This window comes from Bombus fervidus, chromosome 7, assembly GCF_041682495.2.
Source record: "Bombus fervidus isolate BK054 chromosome 7, iyBomFerv1, whole genome shotgun sequence".
Classification (NCBI taxonomy): domain Eukaryota; kingdom Metazoa; phylum Arthropoda; class Insecta; order Hymenoptera; family Apidae; genus Bombus; species Bombus fervidus.
This window is the reverse complement of record NC_091523.1, coordinates 15,517,983-15,536,217: the sequence shown is the minus strand read 5'-3', so window position 1 is coordinate 15,536,217 and position 18,235 is coordinate 15,517,983. Positions and strand designations below refer to the sequence as shown.

At 46.7% G+C, this 18,235-nt stretch overlaps 1 protein-coding gene across 1 annotated transcript in view; it reads left to right on the top strand.

Moving 5' to 3' along the window:
* Nucleotides 1-319: 319 nt before the first annotated feature.
* The window catches only part of Jing (AE binding protein 2 jing), a 149,326-nt gene continuing 131,410 nt past the window's right edge, over nt 320-18,235 (top strand). Inside the window, exon 1 of the mRNA XM_072007774.1 lies at nt 320-1,896. Within this exon, the coding sequence (XP_071863875.1) occupies nt 485-1,896 (1,412 nt within the window). The 5' untranslated portion in view covers nt 320-484. The remainder of the gene's footprint in view (nt 1,897-18,235) is intronic.

Here is an 18,235-nt window from a genome sequence, read left to right as displayed (position 1 = left end):
TTAGAATAAAATATATAATATATATATATATATGATATTACTACCGTGCCAAGTAAGCTATTACGTTCTATTTTCAATATTTCAATTATTTCAATTAGAATATCGTACATATTAGAACTATTAGAACTATTAGAAGTTGTTCCATATAGAACGTTTCAATTTCCCCCCAGAAAGCAAAAGTTAAGACGGCCGTGAGGTGTCGTGGCGATCGGTCCAATCGTCGAAAGGGAAGGGTATTCGTGCGGGACCGGAAGATATCGGTAGCATTCGGGCGTCGTCGTTCGGATTCGCGAGCAGGCGTCGGCAGCTTCGGGAGTGGGGGTCGTCAGTGGGCAGCCGTCGGCGAGAGGTGGCGGTGGTTTTGTAAGGTGAAGAAAAGAGGGGTTAAGTGAGCCGTGCCGGGCCGTAGAAGCGAGCTAGCGGTGGCGCGGCCCGTGCTCGTGCCATAGGGCCTCTGCCAGGCATTAGTGCGATCGTTTACAAGATGGCAGACGGTCCGTCCGCGGAAGACGCGGCTACCGACCTGGGGGACAGTGATTCTCGTTTAACAAGGGAGCGACACAAACGCGAGGACGCTTCGTTTTCGATGACGTCCTTGAGCACGGGTCAGGACATCGCGAGACGCATCCACGAAGACGCTTCTGTGCTCGATGGTCATCCTCATCATCGGCAACAACATCAACATCGTCCTCCCCGTCGTAATTGTCATACCAATCCTCATCTTCCTCGTCGGCATCTTGGTAACCCTAACAACAACAGCAGCAGCAGCAGCAGCAGCAACAACAACAACAATAACAACAACAACATCAACAACAGCAGCAATAACATCGGTAATCTAAGCAACAACAATAATCATCATCATTACCAGCATTATCATCGTCGGGAGCACGAGGATGACCAGGCTGATGGTAACGAACGCGTTAGTAAAAACGACAGTGGAAGTGGTGTTGGTGTTGACACGATGTGCGTTGCTTCGTTTACGTCACCGAGCAGGGAAGACTACGAGGAAAACGACGATGACGACGACGACGACGACGACGACGAAGACGACGAGGACGACGAGGACGAGGACGAGAACGAGGACGAGGACGAGGACGAGGACGACGATGATGAGGAGGACGAAGACGAAGAGGAATATAACGTAGAAGAGAATGGAGGGAAGAAGGGTGTATCGAAAAAGTGTTGCGGCTTGGTTCGAATCGACGTAATAAAGACGAAAAATGTAATAAAGGTGAAAAACGAAGAGAGCGATAGCGATAATAGTAATAGTAGCGGTAACGGTAGTGGTAATAATAATGGTAGTAGCAGTGGTTCGGAGGGTGGCGCGATGACCGGTCACGCGACGCGCGGCGGTGACAATGCCGGTGGTGGGTGCTCGGTCGGTGACGGTCGACGGTCGAGGTCCGCGGCTTTCTTCGACGCGACGGTGAATTCTGCGAACGAAAGTGCGAGCAAAATGAACGAGTGCCGCGTAGATGACGACAACGACGAGGACGGAGACGGGGACGAGGACGAACATCGTCGCCACGAGCATCAGGAGCACGCGTTAGTAGAAAAAGTGAATCGTCTCGGATGCGACAAAAGTAGTGGTAGCAGCGAGGCTGGTATAGACGAGGAGGACGCCTCCGGAAAAACGACGGACGGTATCGCTAGTGATGGTAGTAGTAGTGATGGTGGTAGTAGTGGTAGTGGTGGTGCTGCTGCCGCTGCTGCTGTTTCTGGTTCTGGTGGTGGTGCTGCTGGTGCCGCTGGTGTTACTGCAAATGGCCTCGTTGCCGGCAGGCATCAGGGCAGCCCTTTCAAGGGACAGGTTAGGATGGCCGAGGACACCCTCGTCGGCCCTTGCGGCAAGAAGCGGTGTGCCGATCGATACGACAGCTCCGAGAGTTCTGACAGGTGAGTGAGCGAGATAGCTTTTCTCTCTCGTGGTTCGACGAACGCCTCGAGGAACGAACAGAGAAGAGCAGGAAGGAGGAACAGAACGAGAGGAACGGTAACCAACTAGAAATGAAGCCGTGCCTTTGCTCCGCTAGTCAACGTATCACTCCGCTCCGATCTTTCTACGTACTCTGATTTCTCTCCTTTCTGATTACGCGACCTTGCGTCTTTTCTATCTTTGTTGTGTTTGCTCGCGATAATACGAACGCCACGCATCTCGATATATATATGTATAATACACGCGTATAGCGTATATACGAAAGTATTCGGTCGGGCGCATATCCCGTGTTTACGTTCGCGACCAGGCGTTTTTTCCAAGTATATAGTTTTTTTTCTCTCGACAGTTCGCTTCGCATCGTTGGGAGGAGCCACTTGTATATGTACCGGGAAAGAAGAACGCGACGGTATATACCGGAGTAAACATCTACGTACGTACATAGGTCCATTTAAACACACGACAAATCTCTGTTTCTCGATCAACGATCTCAACGTTGAAGAAACGTACGTACTGGTCGGTAAGCGAGTCTCGGTTCGGGTATCGCAATTAGTGCGAAGGCGCGTTCGACAGCAGGCCAGGGGTCGTTGTACCGCGGTTACGAGACCGACAACCGTGGCTGCGTTCGATCTGTGTGCGCGGCGTGTTTATAGGATCGTAGATGCTGCCAACTCGCCCTCTCGTTCCCTCCTTTCTCTCTCTCTCTCTCTCTCTCTCTCTCTCTCTCCTTTTCTGCTCTTTCTTTCTCTTTCTTTCTGTTTCGCTCTTTCTTTTTTCGAACCCTTCGTATCTGGCCCTTGTTCTCTATAGGAATTTATCACGCTAGAGGTAAGGTTGCGTTTCGGTAGACTCGGTTGCTAGCCGAGAAAGCGATCAGACTCGTGGTTTTCCTTCGCGTTTCGACCGCTGGTCGTAACAATATAACTTTTGTGACTCGTTTATTCACGGCTACGTAGTAAGCCTGTAGCTGCGTGTTTATATCGTATAATGCACACGTGTAACTGTAGCGTATACGAGAGTGTTTGAACACTTATAAAAACTTTGACGAATATATTACGTATGCTTGCGCAGATAAGAAATTAAATACGTAGCGTAGAAGCCGGTGAAAGATATTCGAAGGATTTGATTATTAGGAAAGATTCGTAAAATTACGACGGCGGCAAGTTCGATACCAATAAAATTTTTCTTCTTTCGCTACGAATTTTCCCAACGACCGAAACGTATACCACGTGTATAGCTTCCGTTGGTTTCGTGTGGGAAGGGGACGCAATAAAACTTTAGTATCCTAACGGTTCTTCTCTGTGGTACGCTACTAAACTCGAGCGTTTCTTAGGAAGAAAATGTCTAACCTAACCGCGCCATTGTCCTCTCGTCGTGGCACGATAGCAAGCAACGTTTACCAAACGAAACTTCCGTTTACTCGTTTTCTTAATCGGCATGGAAAACGTTACGCGTTGCTCGTCTAACCTTGCCGTCCAATCCGTGTTTGTTTTTTCTTTTTCGTTCACGTCGGTTGCTCCACATTTTCGAAATACGCGCAGAGAATCGACTCGTACGTTAATCTCGTTCCTAACCTCTATCATACACAGGACGTTCCGGTGTTTAACAGCCAAACTTTGTCAGAATATTCTACGCGTAATTAAGCAGAAAATATACAAACGTGGATCGTTTAAGACTTTAAAAGCTACATACTGTAATAATAGCGAAATATCTTAAATCTAATCTCGTAGATCTTTTCTAATCGCGTTCCTCGGTTTTCTCGAACTAGGCTGTTTTAGCAACTCGTCGCGTTTATCTCTCCCGTATACGTATTTCCCCGCGCTTGCTTTTCGTTAGGTCGTGAGCGGATTTCACTCGCCTACGGTCCCTGTCGGTTAAATTACACCTGGCATCCTCGCGTAACGACGCTTTTTTCCTTCGGTTTAATCGCTCGCCTAGAGATAGTTGCGTTTAACCACGATAACGATTATCTGATTACCGAGAAACCTAGCTCGTGCTTCGCGTTTTTCTCTTTCCTTTAATATATAAACCCTCTGGATGCGTCGCTCGTAAACGTAAAAAATGTAATAAATTATTAGCGAAATCTTAGGAGCCACGAGTTAGTTTACAAATTACAGCTCGATCGATTGTGCCGTTCGTCAAAAAAAAGTAAAGTCGAGTGGAACACGTCTATAATTTATAACTCGTAAGCGGTTAATTTATTGAAATTATTAGTTGGAGGGCCCAGAATCCTCTTGCACAAGCGAGCTAATTATCATTAACGAAATTTTACGCCTCCTATTCACGAAACTCTATCGATAATAGTAATTGTAAATTTTTTCAACTTTCATATTTCTCGATCGAATCGCCTTATTTATGTAACGAGTGGCTAAAATTTATCGTAGTTGTCCTAAGTATCGCTAGACCGCTGTAAATCTTGCACGCTATAAAGTGAAAAGAAGCGTGGACGTGAACGTCCGACTCGACTAGGTGAAAGATGATCGTTAATTTCCATCGTAAAATAAATTCGTTAAACGGTTTCGTGTTATCGGGCGAGCGTGGAAACTAGTCGAACGAGTTACTCGAACGAATTTTACTGCAAGTTACTCGTGCGATCCGAGATACCGAGAGCGTTGACGTTCTCCTTTGTTTTAGCCCTTTGCAGACTACGGCGCTAGTAGTTTTAACGCGATATCGCTGTGGCGAGGCGCTAGTGTACTCTCTAAGGTCCTAGAAACTGTCTCCTTTCCGTTTGATTTCTTCTCTCTACGTCGAATCGTACGTTCTTCGAACGAAACTCGACGTACACCTCGATATATTACGCGCGACTCCCAATACGGTTTTCCTTTATTACGAACAAAACGTATCGAACTTATCCCTTTTCTTTTTCAAATTATTGATCGATGGTACACGATATTGAGAAGAGTTTAAAATATTCGGTAACAGCGAATGTAACTCGCACGGTAAAACGCGACCATCGCGGCTCACCGTGTTAAACGCATGAAAACGAAGAGAAAAATATTTTCGTCTTAATTCATACGATCTATCGCACGACGATTCACCGTAGCATCGTTCGTTTACTCGCGAGATGTCTCAGGTGATTGACGTTCTATCGCGTTTCTGTTGAAAGAAGCGTACGTTGGTCGGTAAAAAGGATCGCGAAAAACGATAGAAGGAGATGGAACAGTGGTTTTTAGGTCTGATTGGCCGGTTTGCACGGTGACCGGTTTCCTTGTGCCGCGATCGCTATTCAAGACCGTCCCGGGAATACCTTGGCTCGCGTTTTTTACCCGTTCATTACCGGATTACGGCATCGACGATCGATGTCTGTCCGTGGACGTTACTGGACACGTGACCATCGAGAACTCGCGACGAGAAGGCCGGCTCCTATCGACGCGCGTCGCTATCGCGATCGCGTTGCTCCGTTCAAAATTACTGGTCGTAAGTTCTCTTACTTGCCGCTGGTGGAAAGGATATCGTTGACCGGACGGAAGAGCGATACGTTTGCAAAAGTTTGCTCTAAATTTGTATCGGGTTTATCGGCCGATGCCGTAAGTAATTCGGTTTTTTATAATTTACTTTTTTAATTATTAATAATTGGAATAACTTTTCGGAGAAAGACAGCGAATTACAAAGGACAGGAGAAAATTCGCGGTTGGTCGATCGCTGACACAGGTAATCGTTTGTCAAATACGATCGTAACGGATATCCAATCGTATTTCGATCTCGGTAAGAGTCGATTCTAATGCCAGAGCTATCCAAAGAGATAGAACTAGAACCGGTCGTTTTTACGTATTCGGTAATTGCGGTGTTAATTAAAAGAATTTTTTTTTTTTTTTATTAGCAAGGGACGCGCGATCTTCGATCATCTAAATCGCTGAAAGTCAGAAAAAAATGAACGCTCGGTAGTTGGATTCGGTTTTTATCGGAGATATCTGCAAGCAAGAAACCGTATAATTTGCATAAACGTCACGTACGAAGATTGATCTTCGCCAAGACAGGAAATCTTGGGTTAGAAAGCGCATCGTTGGAGTATAATTTACGATGAACTGTAGGCGCGTTTCACGCGGTGCGTTCTTTTCAATTGGAATCGTAGTCCCGATGGTTCGCGCGTACCACACCGTCCACGGTCCTTTTCGTAATATTTTCATGGCCGCGAGCTGAAAGAGTAGAAGCGACTCCCGCTGCGGCCAAGCCCAACTGGACGCGGCTGTTTTTCGTGTTGCAATCGGTCGGTTGCTGGCCTGGCATCTCGTACGGTTCACGGCACTTGACGGCTCCACTTCCAGACGCCTTATCGCGCCTCCAATGCGTCCGAGATAATCGACCGAATTCAGTTCGACGCTCGTTAATCTTCGGCCGCAGATAGCCAGCGACTTGGCCACGCTAATCACCGACCTCTCGTGTTTTCGTTCCCGTTTCCACTCTCCTATTGCCCTCCTTCGTTTCCATCCAGATTTATTCGTGGATATCGTTTCGCAGAAACGAATATCCACGGTCGGCCTTGTATCTCGTGTACACGGGCTACAAGGAGCGTTTGTACGCCAGCGTGTTTATATTTACGTAGCGATTAATCGAGTTTCGTAACTTTGTCCGATCGCTAGAAACTCGATACTATGAAAATGAAACGCGCTACGTTTTCGAACGTACGCGATGTTCGTATAGTACGGCCATCGGATCGCTACGCGTCTTTCGCTGTACGTGCAACGAAACTTGTTAAAGTTTCCTTCTTAGTATTTGAGATTATTAGAATATATTTGTATTTATATAGACGTTCGGTGGAGTTTATGCATTCAGCGAAAAAAATGTGGTTTACTACGTAGTTCGCATTTGCTTTCAATGTCTCGTATACGCTCACCTGTGCGCTTACGTTGAACGAAATTAGCAATTCCTTCGATCATCGAAGCCACGATAAGCGTAACGATTTCTTGCCCACGTAAAAACGGCGACGAAGGTGATAGCAGTCTCGTTTAATCGATCGAACCGCGATAACCAATGATTCATAGACGTAATAAGGAGCGAATTGTAGGCGATCGTTTTGCCGAGTGGGTGCAGCGGAATTTCAAAGGTCGGCCCGTTTCTCGATCGTAGGCAAACTCGTTGACGGTTTAATTGGGTCTCTTTCGATCTTCGCACGACGATTTATATTTTCTCGATCGAGCGTCGAGTCCGCTGCTCGCGGACGAAGCGAAACGAAGCGAGAAGAAGAAGAAGAAGAAGCGGGGGCGATGGTGGAGCGGTCGCGACGCGAATCGCGTGGCCATGGCCGTGGCCGTGAAAGTGAAATTCGTGAATGAAACGAGTGGAACAGCCGGCAAACTCGAGTGAAGGTAAAGGTTGCCGGTTTCGGTTTCGGTTTCGACGACCGGTGTCTTCTCCTTCGACCGGTCCCAATCTCTCCATTGTCGAGTCCGGCTTTCCATTCGAGTAACGTTGCTAGATGCTCGACATTGGTTAGGACAGTCTCGCATCTATAATTACAGGATTATACACGAGATTGAAAAAGTCGAGCAATTTTAAAGCTTCTTCGTCCGTTTGTACGAATTTCTATCTCGGTATTCGTCGTACAGGATCCGAGAAAGAATCTACAGGGCCATAAATATCTAAATCTACGAGAAATTAATATTTTATCCAAATACGTATGTATTTACATTAATGGAAATTAATAACATAAAATTGTAAATAATAAGATAAACTCTAGCAGCAAAAACTTCCGATTCTACGAAGAATCTGCTACTTTATCCAAAGATATCTCTTCGATAAGAAAAAGTAAAATCGCACAAACTGTACCATCCCTGAAAAGCTGCAGCCCGAAAAAGAGAATCTACTTTGAAATCACAAACTTCCATTTCCTAAGGAGATTCGCCTAATCCTAAGACAACGCATCTGTGCAAATCCGTTCTCGCGTAAATTAATAATCACGTCGAAAGAAAGTTGTACTCCGTCGAAGCAGGAAATTTCGGACCTCGGGATCAAAGTCGTTTCGTAAATACTTGGAAATTAAATCGACGGAATGGATAATTTATTCTCGCTCGTTCGCGTTCTTTGTTAAATCAGCAAGAAAAAGCAAAGCATATTCTGAATATTCTGTGAGAAAATAAAATATCGCCAGTGGCTGTTAGGTAGTTTCTTGTTATTTCATACGTCTTATTAACTTTCATGCGCCGTGGCTACAAACAGGCTAAAGTCTTGGTACGCGAGTACATGACGCGTACGAGCGTAGAACGCGGGTAAAACACCAGCAGACTTCCAGTCTAGTTTTCAAACGAGATCCGATCGCTGCCTCGTTATCTATTTCGAAGAAATAACAGGTTTACGCAAATCGCGTAGCGTATCATCGATCGAAGCTAATTGATCGAAGCCAACGTATTACCGGTTAATCGATCGAGATCGTTAATCTGTTAGCTAATCGTAGATTCGATACGAAACGGATAAAGTTGAGACATAAGCGGAGTTTGTTTGGCGGATCGTCGGCACGTGGGCGACTAAACGTAGGAAAAGTCGCGCATTGTGCCTGGCATAAAATGCGCGAGTTAACGAGGAGGTGGACGCGGAGGCGGCGTCGGGTAAGAGGAAGGATTTCTCATGAGCAGTGCCGCAAAAACGCCGCTCGAACTATGTTGCAACTGCAGTTAGAAAGCTCGAGCCTCGGCTATCTCTAGCTTGGCTCGGCCGAGCGTTTGCTCGCCGGAACGATCGTGACTCGTCCAGCTTTTCTGGAAAAATTCGGCACCGCGAGCACGTGGGTGGATAGTTGAGAAACAGCTTAGTCGAAAGTGGAACGTCGATCATGGGCTCGCTTTACGGATTCCTTTAATTTCCTCCCTTCGTCGGCTTCGCTCTCGTCACGAACGACGACGAGTTTTCCCTCGGGTTTGACTCGTAGACCGCAGGCGAAAAGAAAGATCTTTAATCGGCACAATTTTCAAATCTACCACGTCGATGTTTCTACTCCGCGTTTACTTCGCTCATTGATGTCGAACGTTTCTGTTGAAGTGGTCACCGCTTTTAAAAAAACTCTACGTAAGACCGGGTCGAAGGCAAACCATAAACAGTAGACAGGCGACGATGGCTTCGGTCATAACACTGCTAGCGCGCGGATCTGGATCGGCTCAATTATACTCCGATTTGTATTTAAACTTCGGTATTTGAAATATATATTTTCTACCTTACAATTTATCCACGCGTTCCTTTGTTCGCATACATCTAATAACCTCAACAGTTTCCAACGCTGTTCTTTCTTTATCATTGCTCTTTCGGATACGCATGTAGCGGATTTGGATCGGCTCAATTATATTCCGATTTTTATTTAAACTTCGGTATTTGAAATATATATTTTCTACCTTACAATCTATCCACGCGTTCCTTTGTTCGCATACATCTAATAACCTCAACAGTTTCCAACGCTATTCTTTCTTTATCATTGCTCTTTCGGATACACATGTAGCGGATTTGGATCGGCTCAATTATATTCCGATTTGTATTTAAACTTCGGTATTTGAAATATATATTTTCTACCTTACAATTTATCCACGCGTTCCTTTGTTCGCATACATCTAATAACCTCGACAGTTTCCAACGCTGTTCTTTTTTTATCATTGCTCTTTCGGATACACATGTAGCGAATTTGGATCGGCTCAATTATATTCCGATTTGTATTTAAACTTCGGTATTTGAAATATATATTTTCTACCTTACAATTTATCCACGCGTTCCTTTGTTCGCATACATCTAACAACCTGAACAGTTTCCAACGCTATTCTTTCTTTATCATTGCTCTTTCGGATACGCATGTAGCGAATTTGGATCGGCTCAATTATATTCCGATTTGTATTTAAACTTCGGTATTTGAAATATATATTTTCTACCTTACAATTTATCCACGCGTTCCTTTGTTCGCATACATCTAACAACCTCAACAGTTTCCAACGCTGTTCTTTCTTTATCATTGCTCTTTCGGATACACACGCAGCGAATTTGAAGAGTTTACGTAAATGCAAATTACGTTTGTGCGTGAATGCAATCTCTCTTTCTCCAATATTTATACTAAATCGAAATCGATCGTCGCATCCACAATTGCGAAAGCATAAACGAGAATAGATAGTTTGTTGACAATATTCAACGTAAAGGAGACGATGTATTTTCTATTTTCCTTGATACGTATACGCGTGTCTCGTTCCCTCGGTCGTTGCAGGATCGCAGATTCGTGACTTTTCGCGGCTTCGCTCGTTTTCGGTCGTCCACGCGAGACGAAAGTTTCACGAAACTCGAGTTACCTAATTTTTTCACCCGGACGGTTTATCGCGAGTCGTTGCTCCGTCGATGTTCCTTCCTCTCCTCTTCCTTGCTCTCCCATTAGGCGATCTTATCACAAGCGGTCTATAGGTCTACGTCGAGCGTGATAGCAAACCGTTACGAAGCTCCCCTTGCGAGGCTTTGCACGCGATCTCGCGGATGATTTGTCAAAATTTGCGATCCGTCGCGTATTTAGCGGATGCTTCGTTCGATCAAAGTCTAAATCTCGCCAGATTGGCAACAGACTCTGGAAGATGTTCCAAGATTCTGCTCGACCGGGTTTCCACGACGTCGCTAGGCGACGCTGGCTCCGAGAAAGTAATTTCCCATTTACGAACGTCGTTCGCTTCTGGATTTATTTATTTTTTTTTAAATTAACCACGAAGGGAAGATTCGCGACGAGGATTAGCGAGATATGGTTCGGATCGTGTTTCTCGGTAAAGGACGATGGCGAAAGAGCTGCAAATTTCGGACAGCTGAAATTCTACGAGTCCTAAGGTGTCAGAAAGGTACGGTCGTTTATGGCAAACGCGATGGAAGACGCGTCGAAGAAGCGTATCTTCCACGAACAGGAAGAACGATCGCGATTTCTTCGTAGGAACGTACGGTCACGAAAACGGCGACGTCGGCGACGCGTAACAACCTTCAATTATATGTACACACAGACATATTCGCTCGTTTTACAACTTGCGTTATTCCACTCTACGCTTTAGTTTATCTTTATATTAGCTTAGAAATTGCATCCGGTACAAGCGTTTCGTTATTGTTTAACGTCACTCTAATTGTACTTAAGCGATTAGTCATCGAAGGATTTGTTTCACAATGACCGACAGATGTTACTGTGCGAGCGATCGACGAGTAGAAACGGTACACCTCTCGGATGATCCGTTTTCAGTCTGTAGAATAAACAGAAATACGTTTGTTCCTCTCGATCGAAAATTTCTACTTTTGTCGTTTCTGATTTAAACAGCTCAATCTCTATATATGTATACGTGTCTCGATAACACACATACGTATAAACTTTATCAACGGTATATTAAAATGGAATACGATTCATCGAATATCGTTAAAACGAACCGCGATAGCCAGTATCAATTCGAAAGAATCTTATCTATCGTTTAACGATCGCTCGAGCCAGGGACAACCAGCTTCTTAAATAGCGAGACTATGTCGCGTCGCGTTAACGTTTCTAGACATTCTCCTATGGAACGTTATATTTCGTATATTTTCTCCTATTACGCGCATTCTGAGCGTTTCTGCGTCTTGGAATTTTCCACGAACGCATAAAAATCCGCCATAGAGTTACGCCATAGGTCTATCTTGGTATTCAAAACAGCATCGTACGATATATAAAGCGTACGACGACGAGTTATCGAATCTCGATGAAACGGTACGTGGAGCGGTTAAAGGATCGAGAGGATTTCGTGTCTTTTGGCGAGACGGAGAACCTACTGACCTCTCGTTTCTCGTCGGCGAACGCGATTACAGCGTCGAGAAAGTCGATTATCTGACGACGTTCGGGAACACCGGTAGCGCAACGATGCACGGACGAGCGTGGACGGTTGTTGGATCAATACGCGGCAGGCTAGCGGCCCTTTTCGAGGGCTGCTCTCTGCCGATTCGCGCAACAAGTCTTCTCTCTAACGGGTGTCCCGGATTCGCGCGATCCCTCCCGGCCCAAAGATCTCGCCCCCTCGATCCAATTAACGCGTCCCATCCACCCGTTCGACAAAAGGCCAGCTTCCGTCCTTGTTTAATTAGAAAGACCGCGGATTAATTGCAATTAACCGCAGCTTGTCGCGCCCTCGACGATCTCTCTGTCTTTTCTCGGCTCTCTTCACTCGTCATACGCGCACCTTGCAATACGCCGCTACGATCATCGAATTTTCCACGTCTTCTTCTCGTTCTCCTCGCTTTGATATCTCGTCTCGGTCGAAAAAAGGGTTTGCGATCTCTGCTTCTTTATCGCTAAACTTGAGAAGCGAGTTTAAAGTTTAGCAAGTTTAACGTTGGTGCGCGCTGTTGGCGCTGGAAAGAAGCGAACATCCGCTGCTTTCTAAGTAGATTCTTCGTCCTGTTATCGTGAATTTTTGTATTATTTTCACCGATCGAGACCGTACGGGGATCGGCTAATTATACGTTTTTGAAAAAGCGGAGTTAAAACGGCGAAGATCGGTAGCCATCGTGCGAGCGGTTCGGAGGCTTGGTAAATTGAAAAGACTTTTAAATTGACGTACTTTAAAACTTACCGTCGTCTCCTCGCGACGGACCAACTCGTGGAAATAATTAAATTTGTTTCTCGAGAATCGAGTATCGATCGTATACTTACGTAACGAAGTTAAGAAATTAATGAAAACGGCGGTCGGTCGGTCTGGTTTTCGTGCGGCCTTTTAAAAAGTATCGCGAGTTTGTTTCTGCGAGATCGGTCGATAGCGGGATACGCGTCGAAGCGAGCGAGGCTTGCGGACCAGATTCGCATCGTAATGGTTGCTGTTACCTCAGGTGGTCTCGTCAGCTCGTCTCCGAGGATGGAGATTGCAATTTCGAGGAAGGTAATTGCGATTACCGGACGATTACCCCGCCGGTGAAGTGGACCATTCGCGCGGTAGCTTCGTTAAGTCATTCGCGACCACTTGGTCGTTACTTTGCGCCGGGTTTTCGACCGTTTCCAGCGGATACCTTTTTCATTTTTACATTTTTTATCCCTTTCTTGGAAACCGTCAAAGTCGTTGGTCGGCGTTTATCGTAGCGTAGACGATCGTAGAACCGATTCCGCGCGAAAGTATAGCGCGATACGAGGTTTTCCAATCCTCGTTCGATCGCACCGAGAAAACACCTCGACTACAAGCTTTAGCTCGTACAACGCGATCTACAGGGATAACAGCGTTTAGCAATTGTCAGAAATCTTCGCTATAGGCTTCCTCTCTCGACCAGCTCCTGTCGTAAAAATACCGGGTTGTCCCAAAAGTCCCTGTCGAGAACCGTGGATTTTAATCGCCGAAATAAAGGCAAAGGAACGCTAAGGTTACGCTTAGAATTCATATTAAAATAGTTTTAGATTTATTTAATAAACGATTTCCAGGATCTTCGTCGATATACGTTGGCACGCGTCTCGGCGCTCTCTTTGTCTCAACATCTTTCGTATCACATTGCCAATGGAACAGTTACATTCGTCTGTTTTTCGAGACGCTGTGCACACAAATACTTCCATACTACGCGGCTAATCTAGTCTAGCACACAAAATTACACGTATCTCGATAGTTTCTCTCCTTTTACAAAGAAATAACAGACGCGCGACATGTTTTGTTCTACGTTATTTTATCGAATTACGTACAATTCATTTTGCAACATCTCCAAAAAAAAAAAAAAGAAACAAATACGTAGAACGAAAAGTGTCGCGCATCTGTTGTTTCCTCGTAGAAGGAAAGAAACTTTTGCAATACGTTCATCTTCGTCCGCTTACGTATTCTCTCGCGTTATGCGCGTTTTCGTACCTTCGAATCTCCGAGAAACGCACAACTTGGCGTAGCGCGGCTACTTACGAAAGGGTGGGTGTGACGTCTTGGTGAGATTCCTGGGAACTGCGAAGAGCTAGGAAGAATTAATGGGGCGACGAGAGGGCGGCTGGCGGGCACCTACGATAATTTGAGACGCGGTTCACCCGTGTTCCATCCACGGACCAACGACGGACCTTTATGACGGAAGGTACACTTGGAATGGGGTTTGGCGAACGCGAGCTCGAGAAGGTGGTCGATTACGCTCGAGGCAACCACGTGGGTAGTGATTAATCGCGACACGAGCAAACACGCAGCCACGTATGCGTGGAGTACGCGTGTGAGATGGTACATGAACGCGGAACGAGCACAATAGGCCAGAATACGCAGGCGTGGGCAAAGCGTTGCCTCGCTCTCGTGCAATTTACTCCAGCGAGCATCGTTTCGATCGTACGAAATTTTTCTTCGACCGTCGATTTTACGAAGGAAGTTCTACGAGAGCCTAAAATTTGAACGGTATTAGCGAAATAAATAATTTCTGCGAGATCGTTTGTGGGAAAACAGCGGTAAATTTCAAAGCGTGTTAAAGGAAACTCGCGTTTCCACCGTAGTTGCTTTTCTTCACTATCAGGTTCTTGAAATCGATCGATATAATTTTCATACAGCTCGAGCGATCGTCTTTGCAGCCATATGGTAAAAATTCGTCAGTTCTATGTGTATTTATAATTTTGCAAGTATTCGTACGCGCTCGATGTTCCATCAGCGTTAGAACGGCACGCGGCTGCCAACATTGCATCGGTAAAATTCGAATCCGATCTGAAAATATACGTAGAAGCTGCAGGATACTTACCGCGAGCAAGTATTTATTAAAAGATCGGTATACGATACGAATAGTCGCTCTGGGCGTACAAAAAGCGTTAAACACCGAGACTCGCCAGTATCGCGGTTGATCACCCGTTTAAATATCTTCGCGATGTCCGCGAGATATATACTTGTACCAAAATATCTTGCAATTTTCGTATGCATTTTCAGAATCGTTTAAAACGACGATAGTTGAGCGTCGTTACGGTACTAGCGAAACTTCAAAATGTTTCGCGTAACGCGCGTAATAACAGGTTGGCGGACGAATTCTTTCGCCAGCCACACGCTGTATTTGCTTTCTTTTTTCTAAAGAAATGGCGAGCCAACTTTCAGACACGACCAGGTGAAAAGCGTGGCAAAACGCACGAGCTGCGGCTCTTTCGACTTTAGTCGGTGGCTACGGCTACGAAACGAGTCCGTTTCCAGATTTCTATCTAACTGGCACGAACCGCGGCCTGCAACCTAGGCCTAGGTCCGCGCCGAGTTTTGCAACGTGCCGCTTTCGTAATCGGCTGTGTATCGCGACGACCGCGTTTCTCGTTCACGGGTCGCGCGGCAGAAGTGCGCTCTAGGCAGGCCGGTTTCACTCTCTCCTCTGTTCCGTTGCGTTGCGCTCGTAACTTCGCGAACGGGTTGGCGGACTCGCGCGCGATTAGACCGGTCACGGTTCGCGAACAGGTCGACGGCTCGTTTCGTTGGTTGGGCGAGCAGCGTTCGAGTGGCGGGCCAGTTCGCGGAAAAACCAGATCGGCCGAAATGTGCGGGTGGTCTCGAAGGGTGGTCGTTCGATGTTCCGCTTCGATAAACCGTGCGATTAATTTTCTTTCTGCTTTCTTAACTGGGTGCGAGGTTGCAAGGTGGAGAGACGGTGGTTTTTATTTTCACTTTTAGTTTCGCTTCGATAGATCACGAGGGAAGAAGAATCAGCGTTTCTATATATCGTGATGCGATACGTTCGCACGTACGTGGCGTTTCCTACTTTCCCGGCTGTACGAGCGTAATCTACGGACAAAGATAAGAGAGAAGACGTTACGCGAAGACGTTACGCCGCTGACAAAGTTCGAACAGCCTACTTTCCATTAAAAATTCTGAGAATTCTGTTTCGACGATCGATACCTCTTGGAACGCGATCAACCTCGTAATCTCGTTACGCGCTTCTCGTTTACGCGCGTTTCATATAGTTCGAGGGTTTCTTACGTAAGGAAGGGGATGTTGCGTTACCTTCGACGCGAGGCTTTGCCAGAGCGTAGCCGGCTGCGCGTGGATGACAAACTGCCTACGTAACGCGCACCCTGATCACACGGTACGCCTTTCTCCTCTGCGAATAATCGCCACGCGACCTTTGCTCGCGTGCGTTGCCCTGCACTGGGTTACCGGTGCCAAGCTGTTGTGCTCGATCTGGGACGCGATTTTACTCGACCGAGCTGTCGGAATTTGCGAAATACGCTCGAGACGCGTGCCTCGATCGCGCCCGAACGTAACGAAACGAACGTTCCTACCCGGCCGAATAGTTTTACTTCTGACTATCGTATCGCCGTTCGAACGCTCGACTTCGCGCTTTCTATGTCGGACGGTTTGCCCGAGTTTCTCTCGACCGCTCGGCTATCGTTTTTCGATTACGCGTAATTGCGAAAATAATCGCGGAGAAACGCGGGAAACAGGGAAGAACGATCGATAAAGGAACAATTGCACGTCGCTACGACGCGAACGGAGTCGTGTAAGTGCACCGGTTGTTGCATCGTAGAAGAATGCGAACGTTTCGTAGGCGAGTGACTAGACAAAGGGAGCAGGCTGGCCCGACGTTCCCATCCGGGCTGAAATATCCGATCCAATTAACTCTGTACCCTCTTCTTTCTCTCTTTTTTTTTCCCCTCCTTCCCCCGTGCCTCGTTCGCTGTCCTCTATCGCTTTTCCCTGCAATCCAATTGTCGGACAGCGCAACTATTTTTTTTCCCCTCGGTTCTACGATTCAATTTCGACTTTGAATACCGGCAGAATTCTGCCAGGTCGCTCCACCAGTAACGTTATAACGTATCTCGTACGTTGCGCTTTCAAGTTGTACAAACAGGGATTCGTGGATGGACGAAACTCGGGGATCCCTGGCTATCGTCGATTTTGAAATCCGACGTAGCGGTCAAAGACTATGCAACGTCGGTAGTCGCGGCGCGTAAACGGCTTATGCAACCGACAAAGTCGGCCCAGCAATTTGTTTATCCACGAACGTATATACCGCACCTTCTTGCTTGGTTTTCGCATCGGTAAACACGTCCCGTTTCCATGCACAATACCGTCGCGTTCTTTCCTCCTTTCTAGCTTGTTAATCTCAGCTGGAATTGCGTGGAAGAAGCTCGCGAGCAGCGCGTACCGCAGGAACAGTGCCAGTACCGGGCGATATTGTCAGCTTTGAGTTCGCGGATGCGACTTTAGCCAGATTTTTACTCTCTTCCGCAAGACGCTCTCGGAGAACGGAAAACGATGTATCGAGACAGAAATATTCCGCGCGAGAAATACCGCACGTCCGTAAACTACGAGTTCGAAGACGCGAGGATGAGCCGGAACCTTTGTAAACGTAAAGATCCGAGCGAAACCGTTGCTGGCTGAAGTTTCGCGAGAATCAAGGCGAGATTCCCGGGCTTTGGCGCAGCCTCGAGAGCGGAGGCGGCGCCATTTTCCCCCGTTATAATTTCCGCCGTGCCGGATCCATTTCCCTTTCGCCGAATACCTCTAACGATCAATTAGCCGGTGGGATTAATCGGCCGACAGGTCGGTGGACGGTCGTCGAGTCCCGGTGATCGTTAAATCTAGTTTGCCCGATTTTGCCTTCGACTCGGAGTCAACGATTTTCAAACTCGTCGCTTAAAAGTCCAGTAGAAACTTTTCAGCCAACTTAAACCCGAAAGTCGGACGACGTATTTTAAGATCCGACATATTTTTCAACCGTCGAGTAGAATTCACGCGAATCTCGGTTTGCAGTTGTAGCGCAGGGTTTAGTAGGTCGAGATAGCGAGCGTCCAGGAACGAGTTTCATTTTCTATCCCGTCGAGTCAAAACAAGACGAGGGCGAGGAGCGAGAAGACGGCAGAAAGAAGCGAAGAGACGGGAGGAGAGGAGAGACGAGAGGGAAAGGAAGGGCAAAAGGCAGGAAAGAAAAAGTAGCGAGGGGGAGAGACAGAGAGAGAGAGAGAGAGATCTCTAACTCCGCTATTTATCCCTTGAACCCACTCCTGCCGGTTCGTCCCTCCACCTCCTCGATTTCGCGGTCAGAATTTGCGGAATGTCCGAGGCTGGAACCAGTCCATCCGGTTTTTTAATTGCAAAAAGGATCCGCCCGGGCTGTGGAGCGGACCGTGCAAACTTGCCTCGAACCTAAACTTCGCAGACAGGACTCCCTTTGGCTCCTCGGAGATCGGAAGCTGCATCCTTGCCTTCTCCTCGAACGAATCGAGTCTGACCGTTTCGACCTCTCTACCTTTTCCTACGTTCTTCGTTTTGTCCTCTCGACGTTCGCTCCAGTCAAATCTCGTTTAACGTTAATCGACGCTCTTGCGATCCCGGTCGTAAATATTAGCACGCTCGTCGGTTGCGTTTCGTCAGCAAACTGTAACAAACAAGTTTTGCTTTACCGAGAATTTTATAGCGCGAACGAAACGACGGACTCGCGATGCAACAGCTA